Source organism: Perca flavescens, chromosome 11, assembly GCF_004354835.1.
Source record: "Perca flavescens isolate YP-PL-M2 chromosome 11, PFLA_1.0, whole genome shotgun sequence".
Taxonomy (NCBI): domain Eukaryota; kingdom Metazoa; phylum Chordata; class Actinopteri; order Perciformes; family Percidae; genus Perca; species Perca flavescens.
In genome coordinates this window covers 10,018,047-10,035,516 of record NC_041341.1, presented here as the reverse complement: position 1 = coordinate 10,035,516, position 17,470 = coordinate 10,018,047, and the positions used below count along the sequence as shown (strand labels likewise).

At 41.3% G+C, this 17,470-nt stretch overlaps 1 protein-coding gene across 1 annotated transcript in view; it reads left to right on the top strand.

Annotated features, from left to right (window-relative positions):
• LOC114563757 (kalirin) overlaps nt 1-17,470 on the top strand; it is a 169,698-nt gene that overhangs the window by 78,648 nt on the left and 73,580 nt on the right. Inside the window, exons 15-25 of the mRNA XM_028590599.1 lie at nt 4,445-4,636; nt 5,370-5,539; nt 6,175-6,349; nt 6,980-7,235; nt 9,306-9,472; nt 11,471-11,590; nt 12,862-12,930; nt 13,951-14,100; nt 15,554-15,703; nt 16,739-16,853; nt 17,329-17,444. Coding sequence (XP_028446400.1) covers nt 4,445-4,636; nt 5,370-5,539; nt 6,175-6,349; nt 6,980-7,235; nt 9,306-9,472; nt 11,471-11,590; nt 12,862-12,930; nt 13,951-14,100; nt 15,554-15,703; nt 16,739-16,853; nt 17,329-17,444 — 1,680 coding nt within the window. The remainder of the gene's footprint in view (nt 1-4,444; nt 4,637-5,369; nt 5,540-6,174; nt 6,350-6,979; nt 7,236-9,305; nt 9,473-11,470; nt 11,591-12,861; nt 12,931-13,950; nt 14,101-15,553; nt 15,704-16,738; nt 16,854-17,328; nt 17,445-17,470) is intronic.

Below are 17,470 nucleotides of genomic sequence, written 5' to 3'. Positions count from 1 at the left end.
AACAATTTGCACCATCTAAGTGCTGTCTAGTTCTTGAATAAAAAAAGGGAAGCATGATGTGGTTTATGACATCCGCTGCCTTCTCAGATCAAATATCATTAAAACGGGTGTATTAGAGTAATCAGAACCCATGGTAAATCATTCGCTACTTTGGTCAGTGGAGTTTCAGTGAAGTGATAATCCTCTAAAACAGGGGTCTTCAACGGTTTTTAGGCCAAGGACCCCTTAGCTGAAAGAGAAACGGAGTAGAGATCCACAACTACATACAGTATACTGTATACAATTTAGTTGCATATTAAACAGGTTCAGATGGAATTACAGCTACAGAGCTCCGGGACGAATGGATATTAATATATTATTTTTACATCATGTTTTTATGCTAAACATACATGTGGAACAGTGAATCCTTAAACTTAATTACCATAGTGGCTAACTTACCCATAGTCAGGGTGCTATTGGTGAAAAAAGCAGGGGGGGGGGATGTTTTTTGATCATGCACAACAAAACAAAACATGCAAGAATTAAATCCCCCATTCCATACCATGGATATAGTGCCACTCGGCTGGCCATTAGGGGTGGGAATCACCAGCCTCACGATACGATATCATCCCGATACTTATGTCCCGATACGATATTATTGCGATTTTAAAGATATTGCAATATTCTGCGATATATTGCAATATTTTACCTTTTTTACAACTTCAGATTTTTCCCAATTTCAAATGATGTCCCGAAAGGACAATTTTCTCAACATCTGTTTTATCTAAAAAGATACATTTCTCTGTTTGTTCATCACACTTCAGTTTTATTGTTGCAAAATGTGATTGTCAAGCAGACAAACTGATCAACACATATATCATAAAAGATCGATACTTGGCGTCTGTGTATCGATACAGTATTGCCACGAAAAATATCGCGATACTATGCTGTATCGATTTTTTCCCCCACCCCTACTGGCCATGCCAAAACATATTCATGAACAACAGCGCTTTCAAGCCGGAGAGAGTTCACTTCGCGGCGAAAACAAAATACTTTTTATCAAGGAAACGCTCGTTCGTTCCTCGGGAATGTCTTAATCCAAAGCACAATCTTTTTCCTAAACTTAACTAGTCGTCTTGGTGGCTTAACTTAACTGTCATTGCCGCATGACGCTATGGCTGTCAAAATTGCTTAAAATTACGTTGGAATATTCCCTCTAAAATAACAACGAATATTCGAACTATTCGAACATCTGGTTGCACGCGACATCGTGACGTCAAAATTATGCAGTATCCGGCCGAGCCGACGTCGCGCACGTTCGGCGACAACAGGACTCTTACCGGGTTAAGATGAGCTCTTTTATGGTGAATGAAAGGCTCGATCCGACCAAGTAGGTCATTGAATCAAATCGAAGCATTTACGGCAATGCTGCTGCCGCTTCTGTCGTTGTTTACCTTTTTCTTCTTCTTCTAGTCCATAGAAAGAGCAGCGTCGGTAGCCTTTGCTCATTAGCGCCACCGCTGTTCAGGAGAAGACTACCACCGCAGGTATAATATATATATAATATATATATATAATATAATATATATAAATAGTCACGGCGATCTCATGATGTCTCATTTGTATGCGCCAGCTGGGCTGCGTCCAGTATGTAACGGCTTTCAGGCGCGCTAGCAAAGCAGACAGCCAGACCGTGACTGTTTTTTTTTTTTTTTTTTAATTCAAATATAAATTTTCACCTTCGAAATTTGTTTTTTTAAAACTATTCGAATATATATTCGAATTTAGAATATTCGTTGACAGCCCTACATGACGCTCACTTTTTTCTGAATAAACTCAACCACCATCCACCATCCATTATTTCTATTTTAGGTATATAATATATAGTCTGTTGGTGAAGTAGCATTGATCACTTTGATGGGGGGGGGGATACATTTTGTCCCCAGGGATATGTATACCCCCCCCCCCCCCCTTCCATCCTGCTCATAGTAGCCTATGCTTATCTTCGGTGTGTAAATTAAAAAAAAAAATGTCACTAATAGGCTAATTTATGTTTGCTGTTAATATGTTGGATTCATATTAATGTATATTTTCAGACATATTTGAATAAAAAAAAAAGAGATCTTTTTAACATAATTTGGCCCACCCCCTGCACTAACTCTGAGGACCCCCTGTTTAAGAGAATGATTGTCAATCCTATAAAAAGTATGCAGTTGTGTAATCTGATGTTTACATTGTGAATTAGGATTGACCTTCACAACATGCTGGATCGGCATTATTTGGGTCAGGCGTTTTTTTTTCTCTCCTTTTGTTCCTCATTAGCATTTTTATGCAGTTTGTGGTGTGAAACTCTCCCCTTAGCAACTTACATAACATGAATACATTTAGTACACGTTTAAGATACATGCCAAGAGATGAATATGTAAGCATGTTTACCCACATTACCCTTCTTTCAGTCTCCCTCACATAAAAACTCAAAGACATTCTCAGACACCAATTTTACTATTAACTGACGAGTGTCTATTTCAATGAAGGTGTGTGTATGTAGTCGGATGTGTGTGTGTATGTCACTTGAATATCATTTTCCCTTTACGGCTAGTTTGTTTTTAGCCCTCGTCTTGTACATCAGATTAGTTGCTTCTCCGTTAGAGCCAAGCAAACATCAAACAGAAAGACGTAATGAAAACCCAGAGCTCATTTACTCTCACTAAAGCCTTCGTACTCCAGCTCCGTCTCGCTGCCTTAAATCTTACTTTCTCTACTTTCTCCAGGGAGGGTTGACACCCCTTCACCTGTTACTCTACCAGCTTTGGTCGATTGATAGGAAAATCTCACTGTTTCAAATTGTCAAGAGATTAACACTAGGGCTGCACGGTATGAGGAAAATACGCGATAACAGATAGCATTGTTGAATATCGACGATAACGATACTTGCGATAAATTAACAATGTTTATATTACATATATATATAATATAATATTACAATGTACTCATTTCGGCACTTATGCTACTTTTAGTATTCTTCTAAAATACAACAATTTGCTTGTTGAATTTAAAACGAAAGGCAATCATTTCCAACATTCTTTTACTGAACAAATTGAACATTGAATTGAATATAAAAAGGCATGGTGTTTTTGGAAATGTGATAAAAGCTAAAAAAAAAAAAAAGAAAAGCCTACGCTTTTATTATTGTGTTCCTAAAGGGTGTGTAGGTCATTGCTTAGGCATTAGCACAATGTTATTATGTGGTGGCTAGATTGATTAACCCTTGTGTTGTCCTCGGGTCAAATTTGACCTATTTTTTAAGTTTTTTATATCAGAAATATGGGTTTCTTTCAACCAAATTGCTCAAACATAACTTGGATGCATGGATGTACGTTGTATGGAAGCCATACAACATTCTTCGCACGTAAAATAAATGATTACTTCCATTGAATGTTAGATGTTTTATTCAATTTAATAACATTTAAAAAAAAAAAATTTAACTTCTTTTATCATTTTATTCAGTCCCTGTGAAACACCTTCACAGGATTTATTCTTGCCATCAGCTGATTTTGTTCTTCCAGATGGTTTAATGGCATTCCATCTATGTATTTCTCAGTTTGTTTGTTCAGTTGAATTACGAAATGTTGTCCTTTCTCATTTGCATTCATTCATGTCTTAAAAAGTCAGATTTGGTCTTCTTTAGTACATTCAGGTGACAGAGATGATCATGCTCTCCTGTCCTCTCCCTGCTATAATTCTCACCCTGAACCAAACCAGTCATACAATAAAGAGTATTAATCTTGTGTAAATTATTAAATAATCTTTATCTTCTGACTAATCCCTCTTAAAATGTGAACTATCCAGACTGTGAGCTTGCACCCAAATTCATATTCTTGAATTAAAGCCACACCCTCCAACCTCTAGTCTCATATCTCAGATGCAATATATTTTATGATGTGAAAAAAATCCCAGTAATAATCTCTTATACTTACCAGCATAGGCAGACACTAATCCATTTTGTCCTCCTGATGAATGCTGAGAGCTTTAACGCTCAGACAGGATTTATTCCCTTTTTAGGCGAAGATAGAGGTAGAATAAAGGGAAAACTCACGCTGTGATTGGAATTAACATTTTATTATAATGTGATCCGACTGTGTGAGTGTGTGTGTGTGTGTGTGTGTGTGTGTTAGGGGTGGAACGGTACACAGAAGTCACGGTTCGGTTCATACCTCGGTTTAGACATCACGGTTCGGTACGAGATCGGTACAGTGGAGGGAAAAGTCAAACCATAGAGTGGAAACACAGCTCATGAAGTTTTCTGAAAATCTTGCCGTTTTTTTTTCTTGTAAAGACCCTGTGTTTGACGTCTAGCTAGATGTATTTTCCATGGCCATGGTATACGACCAAGTTCTACAGATGTTGATCATGGTAATGGTGTTTGCTGCTGATGCTGAAGAAGGCCCCTCCTCCCCTCTTCTAGAACACATACACTAATGCCGACAAGCTGCTGGAGGCAGCTGAGCAGCTGGCTCAGACCGGAGAGTGTGACCCCGAGGAAATCTACAAGGCAGCCAGGCACCTGGAAGTCCGAATCCAGGACTTTGTCCGCCGAGTCGAACACAGGAAGCTGCTGCTCGACATGTCCGTCTCCTTCCACACGCACACCAAGGAGGTGGGACACACAAACGCACACACACAATCTAAAAAGTGAACACATTCTCAGGCATCCTGTGTCTGCCTGGGGAAAAAAAAAAAATATCTAAATGGATATTAATTTGTCACCAACGACAGAGAGTCTCTGACATGTAATAAGTGTGTAGATGCAGGTTTGAGTCCCAATAGGAGTCAGGACAAACAGTGTCCCCTGCTACAATTAGTGGCACTTTAGTCTGTCGTGTAGATGTTGTCGATTGTTTTACGATTTGTATTGCGATTTTCATTTATTGCGATTTTAGAAGTATTATGATTTGACAGAATTGGGCAATTTTCTTTTCCTTCTTTAACAAAATCAAAAAATTGAGTAATACACTTCTAGACAACAATACATCATGAGACATTTCTAAAAAGAAATTGTTTTCTAAGAAGAATGCGCATCACATTTATTTCAATTGTAAAGAAGTACATAACATTGATTTTCTGTATTTTCGGCTTTTGGCCTGTTGCCACCAGTGGTACTGTATAAACAGAAAATATTCAAGTGAATCATTGGTTAAAAAACAACAACAACAAATCGATTCTGGGGAAAAGAATGGATTTCCCCACCCCTAGTAGTTGTTAGTGTTATTTTTAGTACTCAGTATTTTCTAACGCAGCAGTGTTGCAGAGGAAGTAGAATTCTGTGCTGATGGATTGATCACACATCTGCTAAGCTGCCACTCTGTCTGTTCGCCCGTCCGTTTGTCCAGCTGTGGTCGTGGATGGAGGAGCTGCAGAAGCAGCTGCTGGACGAAGTGTGCTGCAATTCGGTGGATTCAGTTCAGACTCTGATCCAGCAGTTTCAGCAGCAGCAGACGGCCACACTGGAGGCAACGCTCAATGTGATTAAAGAGGGAGAGGAATTAATACAGCAGCTCAGGTAATAATACCATTCATATAAATATTCATGATGCTGTTTTAAAGACTTGGGTAACGATATTAATATTTCTAATGTTATTAAAGAGAAAGATGGATTAATATAGCAGCTTAGGTAATAATATTCATACTTAAAACATCATTTAAAAGTCAAATTCATACAGCCACTCAGGTAAGATTACAATTAAAAACCATATTGACACAATCATATACATACATACATACATATATATATATATATATATATATATATATATATATATATATATATATATATATATATATATATATATATATATATATATATATATATATTCTCCTTCTGTATCTGTCTCTCTGTTTCTTGTTGTCTTACTTTTGTTACTTTGTTTAAACTGTACACTACTAGCTGATCCCCATTGTCTTTGAGATGGTCAAATTTAATTAAAACTATTATGCTGTAGTTTGTCATGTTTTCCTATATTTCATAAAACAATTTAAAAATAACCAATGATATAAACAATTTAAAACATAATGCTTTTTTTATAGATTTCCTTTATTTGTTCTGATTTGCTGTTATTTAAATTTTCATCTAAATATGGTCTTGTGTTAGGGCGTGTGTTATATGTATAATGTCTCCCTCTGTCTCTCTTCCGACAGAGATGCCGCCATGTCGACCAATAAGACGCCTCACTGCAGTTCCATTGCACACATCCAGGGGGTGCTGCAGCAGCTGGACGAGGCTCAGGGCCAGATGGAGGAACTGTTCCACGAACGCAAAATCAAGCTGGACATCTTCCTCCAGCTGCGCATATTTGAGCAGTATACCATAGAGGTAGGAGCGCAAAAGCGTGCGCTTGTTCAAAATCAAAGTAGACTCAGACAGGTACTTGATTTTATTCTGACAGAAACACTTTGCTGCTCATTGGAAGCTGCTGTGGAGCTCTGCTCTAGGTCCCCTGTTGTTAAGTAGAAGAGAGTGTTTAAAGCTATAGTGCGTAGTTTCTGTCGCCCCCATGAGGAATTCTAAGTAATGATAACAAAACTGTTGGCGTGTCCACATGATACAATGATTGTGCACGCGCCCCCACCCCTCCTCCACGCAGTTGCTAGTAGCCAAGGAGAACACGGAGGATTAAAAAAAAACATGAAGGACTCTGTCACTGGAAGCCACAATCTTCTGAACATAGTCATACTGAGAAACACAGAGAGAGTTGTGTGGAGCTGATGGTCTTAAATAGCTTTGTAGCAACTCATTTGGCAATGGCTTGAATGTAACGGACGTTCATTAATATCAAAATGTTATGCACTAAAGCTTTAAAGGGGGCTGTAAGAGCTAATTAGAGCCAATGTTTGATAGCCAAACCACAAAAAACAACAATAGCACCCACTGGCTTTTGGCTTGTTTTGTTGTTAACTGTGTCTCCATGTGTCCTCTGATCCCACGCTTCCTCTGTTCCTGCAGGTCACAGCGGAGTTGGACGCCTGGAACGAGGATCTATCCCGTCAGCTGAACGACACCGGCCGCTCCGGCGCTAGCAGCGGCAGCAGCAGCGGGGGAGGCGGCGCCTCTTCCTCCGCCGGCGCAGAGGACATCGGCCTGGCTGAGCAGCGGCTGAAACGCCACGCAGAGAGGAAGGCAGCCATGAACAACATGACCTACGAAGTGATGCAGCAGGGTCAAGACCTGCACCAGTACATCATGGAGGTCCAGGCTTCAGGTAAAAACACACACAAACAAGCCTTTGGGCTATTAGAAAGAAAATAAGGGGACAAGAGGTAGAGAGAGACTGGAGATTCAGAGGAATAAAGAAGATAGACGCAAAGGACAGTTGTGTGCTTTAAAATGAGCTCCCAGAGATAATTTCCCACCATACCCTTGTGGGTTGTTTTCGAACTGGAGTTTTACACACCTGGCATCATTATGCTTATGCATATCATGAACATCCTTCCCAAGTCACCGATTGTGCCATTCAGCCAGAGAAGAGAAGAGCTGTTTGGTACCTTATGCTTAAACTGTAAAACTTTAAAGCCATAGCAGCACTATTTTATGTTAATGAACGTCAACGTTACAGTCAAGCCATTGCCAAATGAGTTGATACAAAGACTATCAGCTCCACAAAACTCTCCATCTCTCAGTATGGCTACAAACTTTACAAAATGCTGTAGTCCGGCGACTTTCACGCGCAGCAGCTCGAGTGGTTCGTTTTACATCACCGCTGAGAAAGGACAACAGCAGCGTTCAGCTCTGGACACAAAGAGGACATCAAAATTACAAAATAATTACCTCTTCTGAAGAGTCCATCATGTTTTTTTTAATCCTCTGTGTCCTCCTTGATTTGACGGGTAGTTGCAACTGCGTGGAGGAGGGGGCTAGCGTCATGTGCACGCACCGACAGTGTTGTTGTCATCACTTAAAATTCCTCATGGGGAAAACTACGCACTATAGCTTTAAATAAACGGCGTTTGGGAGGTTAGCTGTGCTGTACGTACACTTCTGCTAGGCAGTCATATTCTTTAATTTGCATTCACGCTGGACTTCAGTTGTGATCCTGTTGTCGGCTGAGCAGGCTCACATCTGGATTTACAGCTGCGCACTGTACAATGAAGGAGAGAGGGAGCCCTGATGCTTTGGCAGAACCACGAACTGCGATCCCAAAGAAAAGCGGGTTGTGCGGAACAGGGAGAGAATTAGGTTAAAAAATCGTCACAGCACAATCCTCTTACTGTGTGTGATGTTTGTGTATATGAGTAGGTCAATGCCTGAGTCCCGCTGCCCCCTGGAGTGATAAATCTCTCTCTCTCATACACACACGCACACACACGCACACACACACACACACACACACACACACACACACACTCTCTCTCTCTCTCTCTTTCTGTCTCTCTCACTCTAGCAGCGCCAGCCACTAAGTAGGATATAAATAGTTAACTGATTCTACAGACTCAGTATTAGACGCACACTTTTCTTTTATTCAGTGCTACTCAACAAATCACACTTGCAGCTCAAACATTAATACTATGTAATATTAATAGAGTAATCAGCTGCAAAAGGAAGTTGAAATCTGCAATATTATAACCTTAAGATGTCGAATCAATATTGAATAATACTAATGAAAACTATGAATTAATTATATAACATTCATTCCTTATTTAACATCTTTTAAACTGGCTTTTTGGTAAGCTGTCATGGGGACATTTTTGGCACTGACCTCCTTAAGATGCCCTTTCAGGATGTTTGTCAGTGAATGTATCCTAGGATCGTTTCCACCAACATTAAAGATGCAGGAGTGGTTAATGAGGGCTCAGGATTTGATTCACATGCAAGTAAAATAATTAAAGAAATAGTTCAGTATTTCGGAGAGTTCAGCATGATTAGTGTCTTCTTTGCGAGAGTGAGAAGAGTCGATAAACCATATATCATTAATGTCCTTATCGCCAGTGCACAGCTGTTCAGCCTAGCTTAGCATTAAGACTAGATGCACCCATAAATAAAAAGTAATGCGAAAGTGATGGTTTGCAATTTTAGAGGGCTATTTTTGGTGCTCTAAACTGAGGAATGAGTCCTGTCTTTACAGAGCTGCAGGGGAATCAGAGTTAACAGGGTAGAGATCATCCACAACATCACCAAACATTCCCTCATCCTTGATTAGAGGGGCTATTTTCTTAGAGATAACACATGAAGAATGTGAGAATCACAGCTGTGTGTGTGTGTGTGTGTGTGTGTGTGTGTGTGTGTGTGTGTGTGTGTGTGTGTGTGTGTTTGTGTGTGTGTGTGTGTGTGTCAGGAATCGAGCTGACAGGGGAGAAGGACATGGACTTGGCTGCTCAGGTTCAGGAGCTGTTGGAGTTCCTCCATGAGAAGCAGCAGGAGGTGGAGCTCAACGCGCAACACACGCACACGCGGCTGGAGCAGATCCTGCAGCTACGCCACCTACAGGCCGAGGTTAAACAGGTAAACGCACACACAAACACCAGCGCCAAATTCACTGGGTGCTTCTGAATTTTGCTTTGGAATCAGGATTCATTGCGTCTAGTTTGTAGCCTGACGAGCCAGACCCACATCAAGATGTTGGGTCTGGTGACTCACCATTGGCAGGGCTCAATCCGAGGGGCGGGATAAACGGTTGTCTTTCAAATTCTCTCTGCACGCAATAGGATAGCGCTACAACCAGGCAGGGCAACGAAGAAGGTAGCGGAGCTAGTTTATAGATTAAACTTTTGCCGAATCCGGTCAGCAAAACTCCGAACACATCTTCCTTTTTAAAGAATGATTTCTGTGCCGTTCTTTGTTCTTTTCTCAAAGAAAAGCTGAACTCCAAGTCTTCCAGAAGACCGCTGTTCCCAGCAGCAGCAGCCATAAGACCCGCCCACCGACTCTATACACGATGTGATTGGCCTGACCAGAGTTTGGTTTTTCCAGCTCGCAAGCCAACGGAGAGTGCCTAGACCCCCCCCCATTACATTTGCTGCCGCTAGGGTGCGTCTAGATTTTTAGGCTATCTAGGTTGACTTTATTCCTGAGAAATTTGAAAAGTTATTTCGCTTAAACTGCATTTTTCTACAAAGTATCAAGAGCATTATTCTGATCCCGAGCCAGAGAAGGATGGAACATCCTAAAAAGGAATTAATATGGTGTTTTAATGGAGCACAGTGGACTGAATTTAAAATAAACGGAATCAAAATTTGGAAAGACTCCTGCATGTTGTTGAAATGACAAGGGCAACACCCAGCTCCTTCTCCCGGTTTTAGGCTGCAGATGTGAATATGAACATGCCGGTGTGTTGAGACAGGAAGCACACTGCTGCTGCAGATGGATACAGCTGAATTATTTATGAGGTTTATGGCAATGTGCTAATAACACACACACAAACAACAAAACGTGGACATTTTCTTTGCATGAATTGAACTCATATTTTGCTTCTTTATTTATTACAGTTTTAAATTTGGTTTTGTTCTACTTTTTCAGTGTGTGGCCTGTAGAGTTTGTCTGATTTTCTCTGGTGCTTTATCTCTGGCAGACTATGCTGCCATCTACTGCACATTAGTTTAATAACCTTCAGTCACTATGTGTGTCTTCTAAAGAGTCCATCATGTTTCTTTTATTTCCTCCGTGTCCTCCTTGTTTTTTTGTTTTTTTGTGTGTTTTTTTTTTAAGATTATTTTTTGGGCATTTTTAGGCCTTTATTTTCACAGGCCGCTGCATTGAAGAGTAAATTTCTGTATACGTGCGCCTGCTCTCCCAACTGAGCTAACCCGGCCACGGGTCCTCCTTGATTTGACGGGTGAAACGCTACTTGCGACTACAAGCGTGATGTGGATGCACCGACAGTGTTGTTGTCATTACTTAGAATTCCTCTTGGGGGGGGCGGGGGGGCGACAGAAACTACACACTATAGCTTTAAATAAACGGTTAGCTGTGCTGTACGTACACTACTGCTAGGCAGTCGTATTCTTCAACGCTTCCAGGGATGCATTTGCATTCACGCTGGACTTCAGTTGTGATCCTGTTGTCGGCTGAGCAGGCTCACATCTGGATTTACAGCTGCGCACTGTACAATGAAGGAGAGAGGGAGCCCTGATGCTTTGGCAGAACCACGAACTGCGATCCCAAAGAAAAGTGGGTTGTGCGCAACAGGGAGAGAACTAGGTTAAAAAATCGTCACACAACAATTATCCTCCTCGACTGCCCCAAATTTGGGATCAGGAAAAAGAGCTGTTTGTTTTTAAAATAACACTGGTACAGTTTTCTGAAGGGGGAGATCAAGACTGAAGACCTTGGACACTGACGCTACTCTTCCTAAATCTAAAATTCTTTAAACAAATGTATTGTCATCTACATGTGTGCTAATAAAACCTGCACACGAATAAGCTATATGTTCACATAAGTATCTTCTCTCTCACTGTCTCTCCATCTCTCCTTCTTTCTCTCTCTCGCTCTCTCTCTCTCTAGGTGTTGGGTTGGATACGTAACGGTGAGTCCATGTTAAACGCCAGCATGGTGAACGCCAGCTCTCTGTCTGAGGCTGAGCAGCTGCAGAGGGAACATGAGCAGTTCCAGATGGCTATAGAGGTACACACACTCACTCGCACACACATCCTAATTATTGCTGCTCAAACCAGGCTTGCTGTACTTATAGTAATAATTATTTCAGTATGCATTGGTTTGAATAGAAGCAGATGAGCGCGCTCGCTGATACACACACTCACTCTTTGATAACTGCGTGTGCACTGGGCTTGCCTCACACACGCACACACACACACGCACACGCACACACACACACACACACACACACACACACGGGTTTGTTTGAGCATGTGTTTGTGTGTGTCCATGCAGTGCTTTAAATAGCTGACTCCAGAAGTGTGTTAGCACTCACAGGGGTAAAAGCCCCTTGGTCAGCACTGTTCTATGACACACACACACACACACACACACACACACACACACACACACACACACACACACACACACACACACGCACACACACACACAGTGTTCTTTATTTTCTTATCATTGTGGCCCAGACCCAACATGTTCTGGCCTGGTTTCTGCTCCTGTTGAACTTTGTGTGTGTGTGTGTGTGTGTGTGTGTGTGTGTGTGTGTGTGTGTGTGTGTGTGTGTGTGTGTGTGTGTGTGTGTGTGTGTTTCTCAAGATTAAATAAGTCTTGGATCCTCCATCACACGAATAATGAAAAATTCCTACATTTTAACAACCTTTTTGTCTGAGACTGTTCTTGAGTTACGAGACAGTTCTCAATAGAGTGCTTAATGTTGAAGAAAAACGCAGACTGTGACGTGACCTTTAAAACATGATTTAGCTCTCGCTGCCAATTTTGGGCATTTTTTTTTTAGCTCTTTGGAGCTGGGCTGGGATAAGCAAAGCCAACTGACTTAGATAAGCTTAGACAGCTGTCATTTAAAAAGACTCCCCAAAACTTCTTTGTAAGCCTTAATATAGTCTTGAAATTATGCTCTTTTTGTTATTCTTGAACAAAAAATATTTGAATTTCAAAAGAAAATTGACAATAGCTTCCAACTGCCAATAGGTTGATTGCAACTTTAAGGCATGATGGTAGCTGGTTGGTGCATACTTACTGTATGCTATGGTCTAATGAACTCCTGCTTTTTGATGTAGTACCCACTTTACGCTTAAAGGTGCCTTGTGGAGTTTTGCAGTTGGAAACCTACATTGTGGGCGCCACTCATAAAAACATTGGTCTCTTATTAGTGGCGAAAAACTCCACAGGGAACCTTTAAAGTTGAGATGAACTAATGAGTCAGTGATTTGAATTGCTAGTAACTATCTCTCCTCTCTTCTCGCCTCCTCCTCTTCCTCCAGTCTCTCTTTCATGCTAACTCTCTCCAGAAGACTCATCAGAGCGCTCTGCAGGTCCAGCAAAAAGCTGAGGTAAATCCACGCTTTTTAAAACTCTTACTTTATCATTTACTGTAGTTGGCTGTAGCACACTTGTAAGACTTACTTCAAACAACTAAGACCCCATTGTATATCATGTGTCACCCTGCAAACTGTATTTCTACATTCCTGCATCCAGGAGATGTTGAGGGCTGTTCATCGTGGCCATGTATTCAGGGCTTTAAATTGACTTTTTTGATCAGCAGCCAACAAGTCTAGTAGATTCTTAAAGGCCCAGTGTGTAACGTTTTTAGTTGTTCATTATCAAAATCAGTGTTGCCCGTTCACAAATGTGTACTTTTTCATGAATATTTACCCCCACCATCAATTCCAAGTATTCCTATTGGCTTGAAATTTTACATTTGTATTCGCATGAACTGGGGTAGACGCTCCATATTCATGCTCCATCTTGAAATACCTTAGCCTGTAAGGGACATACAGGACATACTGCTCCACCTTTCACGTTTTCGCCATCACATGATAAAATCACAGGTGCTGCTAATGCTGCTAATGGGTATTGTGGCTTCCCGGCCCCCGGCAAGTTTGAAGAAGGAAACATGGAGGACCACACGTATTCAAAATCCAAATTTCAGGAACAGGAGTCTTCTTCTTCTTCGCCCAGAAATAGAAAAAGGATATAGTAAAGAGCAAGAGCTGTAATACGTACTTTGAACTGCGAGAGAGTTGATTGCGATATATGAACTCAACGCTAGATGGGAGAAATTTCCACACATTGGACCTTTAAAGTTATCAGCTAATGAGATTTTCCACTAGCCAAATTGAATTTTTCCAAACTTTACTTTAATTTCAGCTCCTCTGGCTTGTCTCTCGCCGTTGCATCCGTCTTCTCCGTTTCAGCATAGCTCGTAATCGATACAACACGCTACGCACTTCCCCGACGGTTGGCTAGTAACTTTACAATGTTGGGTTGGCAGGTGTCAATTTAAAAGCCCTACATGTATTACCCTCTGTCTCATTCTCTCTCTCTCTCTCTCTCCTCCTCCTGTCTTCCAGATGGTGCTGCAGGTAGGCCACTATGACCCAGAGGCCATCAGAGGCTGTGCTGAGAAAGTGGCTGTGCACTGGCAGCAGTTGATGCTGAAGATGGAGGACCGTCTGAAGCTCGTCAATGCCTCTGTGGCCTTTTACAAGACGTCTGAGCAGGTGCACGTCAAACACACACACTCTCAGAGTTTGGTTGCGTCCGAAATTCTATACCGGCATGCTTTTTAGCAGGCTAAAACAGCAAGTGAGATTTTTTTTTGTCTCTCCAAAATATTAGTATGAAACCAGTATTACATGAATTGCATACTTTTTCCAGTATGCAAACACTGGACACTACGCCGGCATAAGTGTCCCACAATGCAATGCGTTAGTGACGACAACATTCGAAACGGACAGCAACCAAGGCAGCTCTTTAATGTCAAAAGCGCTTTAATTTACTTTTCTACATATACAAATCTGAGATTCTGTCACCTGGGACTGTTGGTCTAGTTGCTTACCTTTTTCAGTAATTGAAGCATTATGTGGCAATGCCGCTAAAGTTGAGGTCTGCAGGGGTTTCCATGGCTACGCGAAAATTACAGCTTAGTGCACACGTGTCAAGCTCAAGGCCCGCGGGCCAAACCCGGCCCCTCTCAAATTTAAATCCGGCCCGCAAATAAATTTAGATTCACAATAAATTATGGCCCGCTTTGTTGTGCACCAAACCAAAAGGATGGGAAACAGTTTTTCAGACTGTAATTACGTGAAACTCAAAGCAGAATTAGGCAGATATTTCGACTTTGAGACTCCTAAATTCCCACAGACCCAGAGAGTTTGCATATTTAAACCTGTGAAGAGAGTGCGAGTCGGGTAGCCTTTAAAAAATGTAATCATAATGATTGTTTGCTTGACTAAACTCCATGATGGCTAGGGAACATTTTTCCGGACTTTTTTAGGGCTTTATGTGGACCAAACCGTAAGTGAGAAAGCTATTTGAGACTTGCAACAATAAAGTCAAAGATATATTGAGTATGTAGTGCAGAGTATGGAAATTTGGACGCGACCTTTGTGTTTTCTAAAAGCTTGGAGCAGGAGTGCTATTATGGTGCCACTAGTCTCGCATTGCCAGACCTCCACAGCGCTATGGAGTAAGTTCTGGCTACACCACACGTACATTCCAGGATCAGAGAACAAAACAAACACAAATATTAAATGACGTTAACTCACACAATACAATGACGTGAGCTATTTCAATTAGCTGGATAATTGGCTTTACCTCTCTTTTGCTCTTACCAGCGTATTGCCATGTGAACTTTGTCCACAGCAATCCCACCAATCGGTCCCAAAATGTCCAAGTTAGAGTGCAAATGCAGTAAACATATTCTCGGTCATTCACCGAAAGAACCAAGCAGTCCTGCCCTTGTCGTACGATCCAAATTTTCTTCAAAACTTACCATTTTCAGCGTGCTGCTTGCTAGCTCGAAAGTTGTTGTTGTTTCCCGAAGTGAACACAGAAGAGCGGAAGGTGAGGGACATCAGATGTGCGAGCCACTCGGGATGTTGGGCAATTATTGTGGTAATGTACTTCTGTCGATCTGGACTATGGTGCCACCAACTCTTTGTGTCTGTCCAGGTGTGCAGTGTGTTAGAGAGCCTGGAGCAGGAGTATCGTCGGGACGAGGACTGGTGCGGCAGCCACGATAAGTTGGGAATGTCGTCCGACTGTGAACACCTTATACCTCTGATCAGTAAACACCTGGAGCAGAAAGAAGCCTTCCTCAAGGTGATTCATCTCTCATTATCTTACATCCCAAAACAGCCTGCTACCAAAATGAAGGACGTTAAAGATAGGATAGGATGAGGTGAGATAAGCCTTTATTGGGAAATTTGTCTTGGCCAGAAGGGAGAAACAGAAAATGACGACACATCGAACATAAACTCCCAATAAACATACAGTAAACACGCATAAAACATAAGCATACATTATCTCGTCCGATGCTTTAAATAAACATCCGATATACCTCACACACCCCCCCCCACCTTCCCCCACACTCACACAAGAAAGAGAAGAGAACCCACAACACATCCTCCCCCTAATATTGCAAATGACCTTTGGTTGATAGATACATATTGAATGGATTTGATTGACAGGAATTAAAAATACACATAACAGATTAAGTGTGAAATCACCTACTTTAACTGACAGTATTTTGTTTGTTTATAGCAGAGCCCGACCGATATTATCGGCGGGCCGATATTATCGGCCAATATTAGGAATTTTACCAAACTATCGGTATCAGCATTTATAATGGCCGATAAATTAATATTTAAAAAATAAAATAAAAACGGACAAAACACCCTCCAACCATGTTACGAGTGTTGCCGTTGCATTTTTGGTCCACCAGAGGGCGCTCTACAATGTCCCTGTTGGCCATACCCTTATCTCATATCTGAAGTTTGTATTTTTATACATTTTATTTATCAGAACTTTAATATATTTTGATGTCCCTCTGTTCTGTTGTGACAATAAAACAAACAAGTTTATTTTTAATAAACTTTTTTTTATTTTAGTGAGGACTCAAATAACTACAAATAAAGTGTTTGTGTTTATGTTTTGTTACGCGTTTCTGGATTTTTTTTTTTTTTTTTAATATATATATATATCGGCCGATATATCGAAATATAGGATTTTTAAATCAACAAATATTTGTATGGATAATCCTTTATCGGTCGGGCTCTAGTTTATAGTGAAGTCCTTGGGTGACGGGAGTTAGAAGAGGGTGTGTGTTGGTATAAGCGCCGTGTCCCTGTGCTCCAGGCGTGCACTCTGGCCCGGAGGAACGCGGAGGTGTTTCTGAAGTACATCCACAGGAACAATGTGAGCATGCCCGGAGCCGCCGGTCACACCAGAGGACCCGAACAACAAGTTAAAGGTCAGTGCTGCTGACAATCTGATTATGATAGACCTGGAAAGAGAAGAAAAAAAAAAAAACATATTGCTGGCATTTTTATGAAAGCTAAATATTTCTGTAAAGGCATGTTTTAGTTTTGTACAGATTTTAACTGAAAAGGTAGATTAGTTTAACTAAGATGACATAAACGTACACAACTATTCAGTTATTTTTGTCTTTTTTTTGGTCTGTACTGTCTTTAATCAGACGTATTATGTTATAAAGCTTGATTTATGGTTCTGCGGAGGTTCTACGCAGAGCTTTCGGCGTAGCCTGCGTAAGTGGCGATGTCTAAAGAGAATAGCAGGGGTCAGCATGTGTGTGTGCGTGGGGAGTGTGTGGGAGAGTGACGTGATTAGCTTCGAACCGATCGTCCAGCCCTAGCTGGGAGCGTATTTGGGGATATTAGGGAGGAAGTTTATATTTAATGTAATGGTTGTGTGTTATTTTTGTGCAGCCATTCTGAATGAGCTGCTGCAGCGAGAGAACAGAGTGCTTCACTTCTGGACGTTAAAGAAACGGAGGCTGGACCAATGTCAGCAGTACTTGGTATTTGAACGCAGCGCCAAACAGGTGAGTGTGTGTGTGTGTGTGTGTGT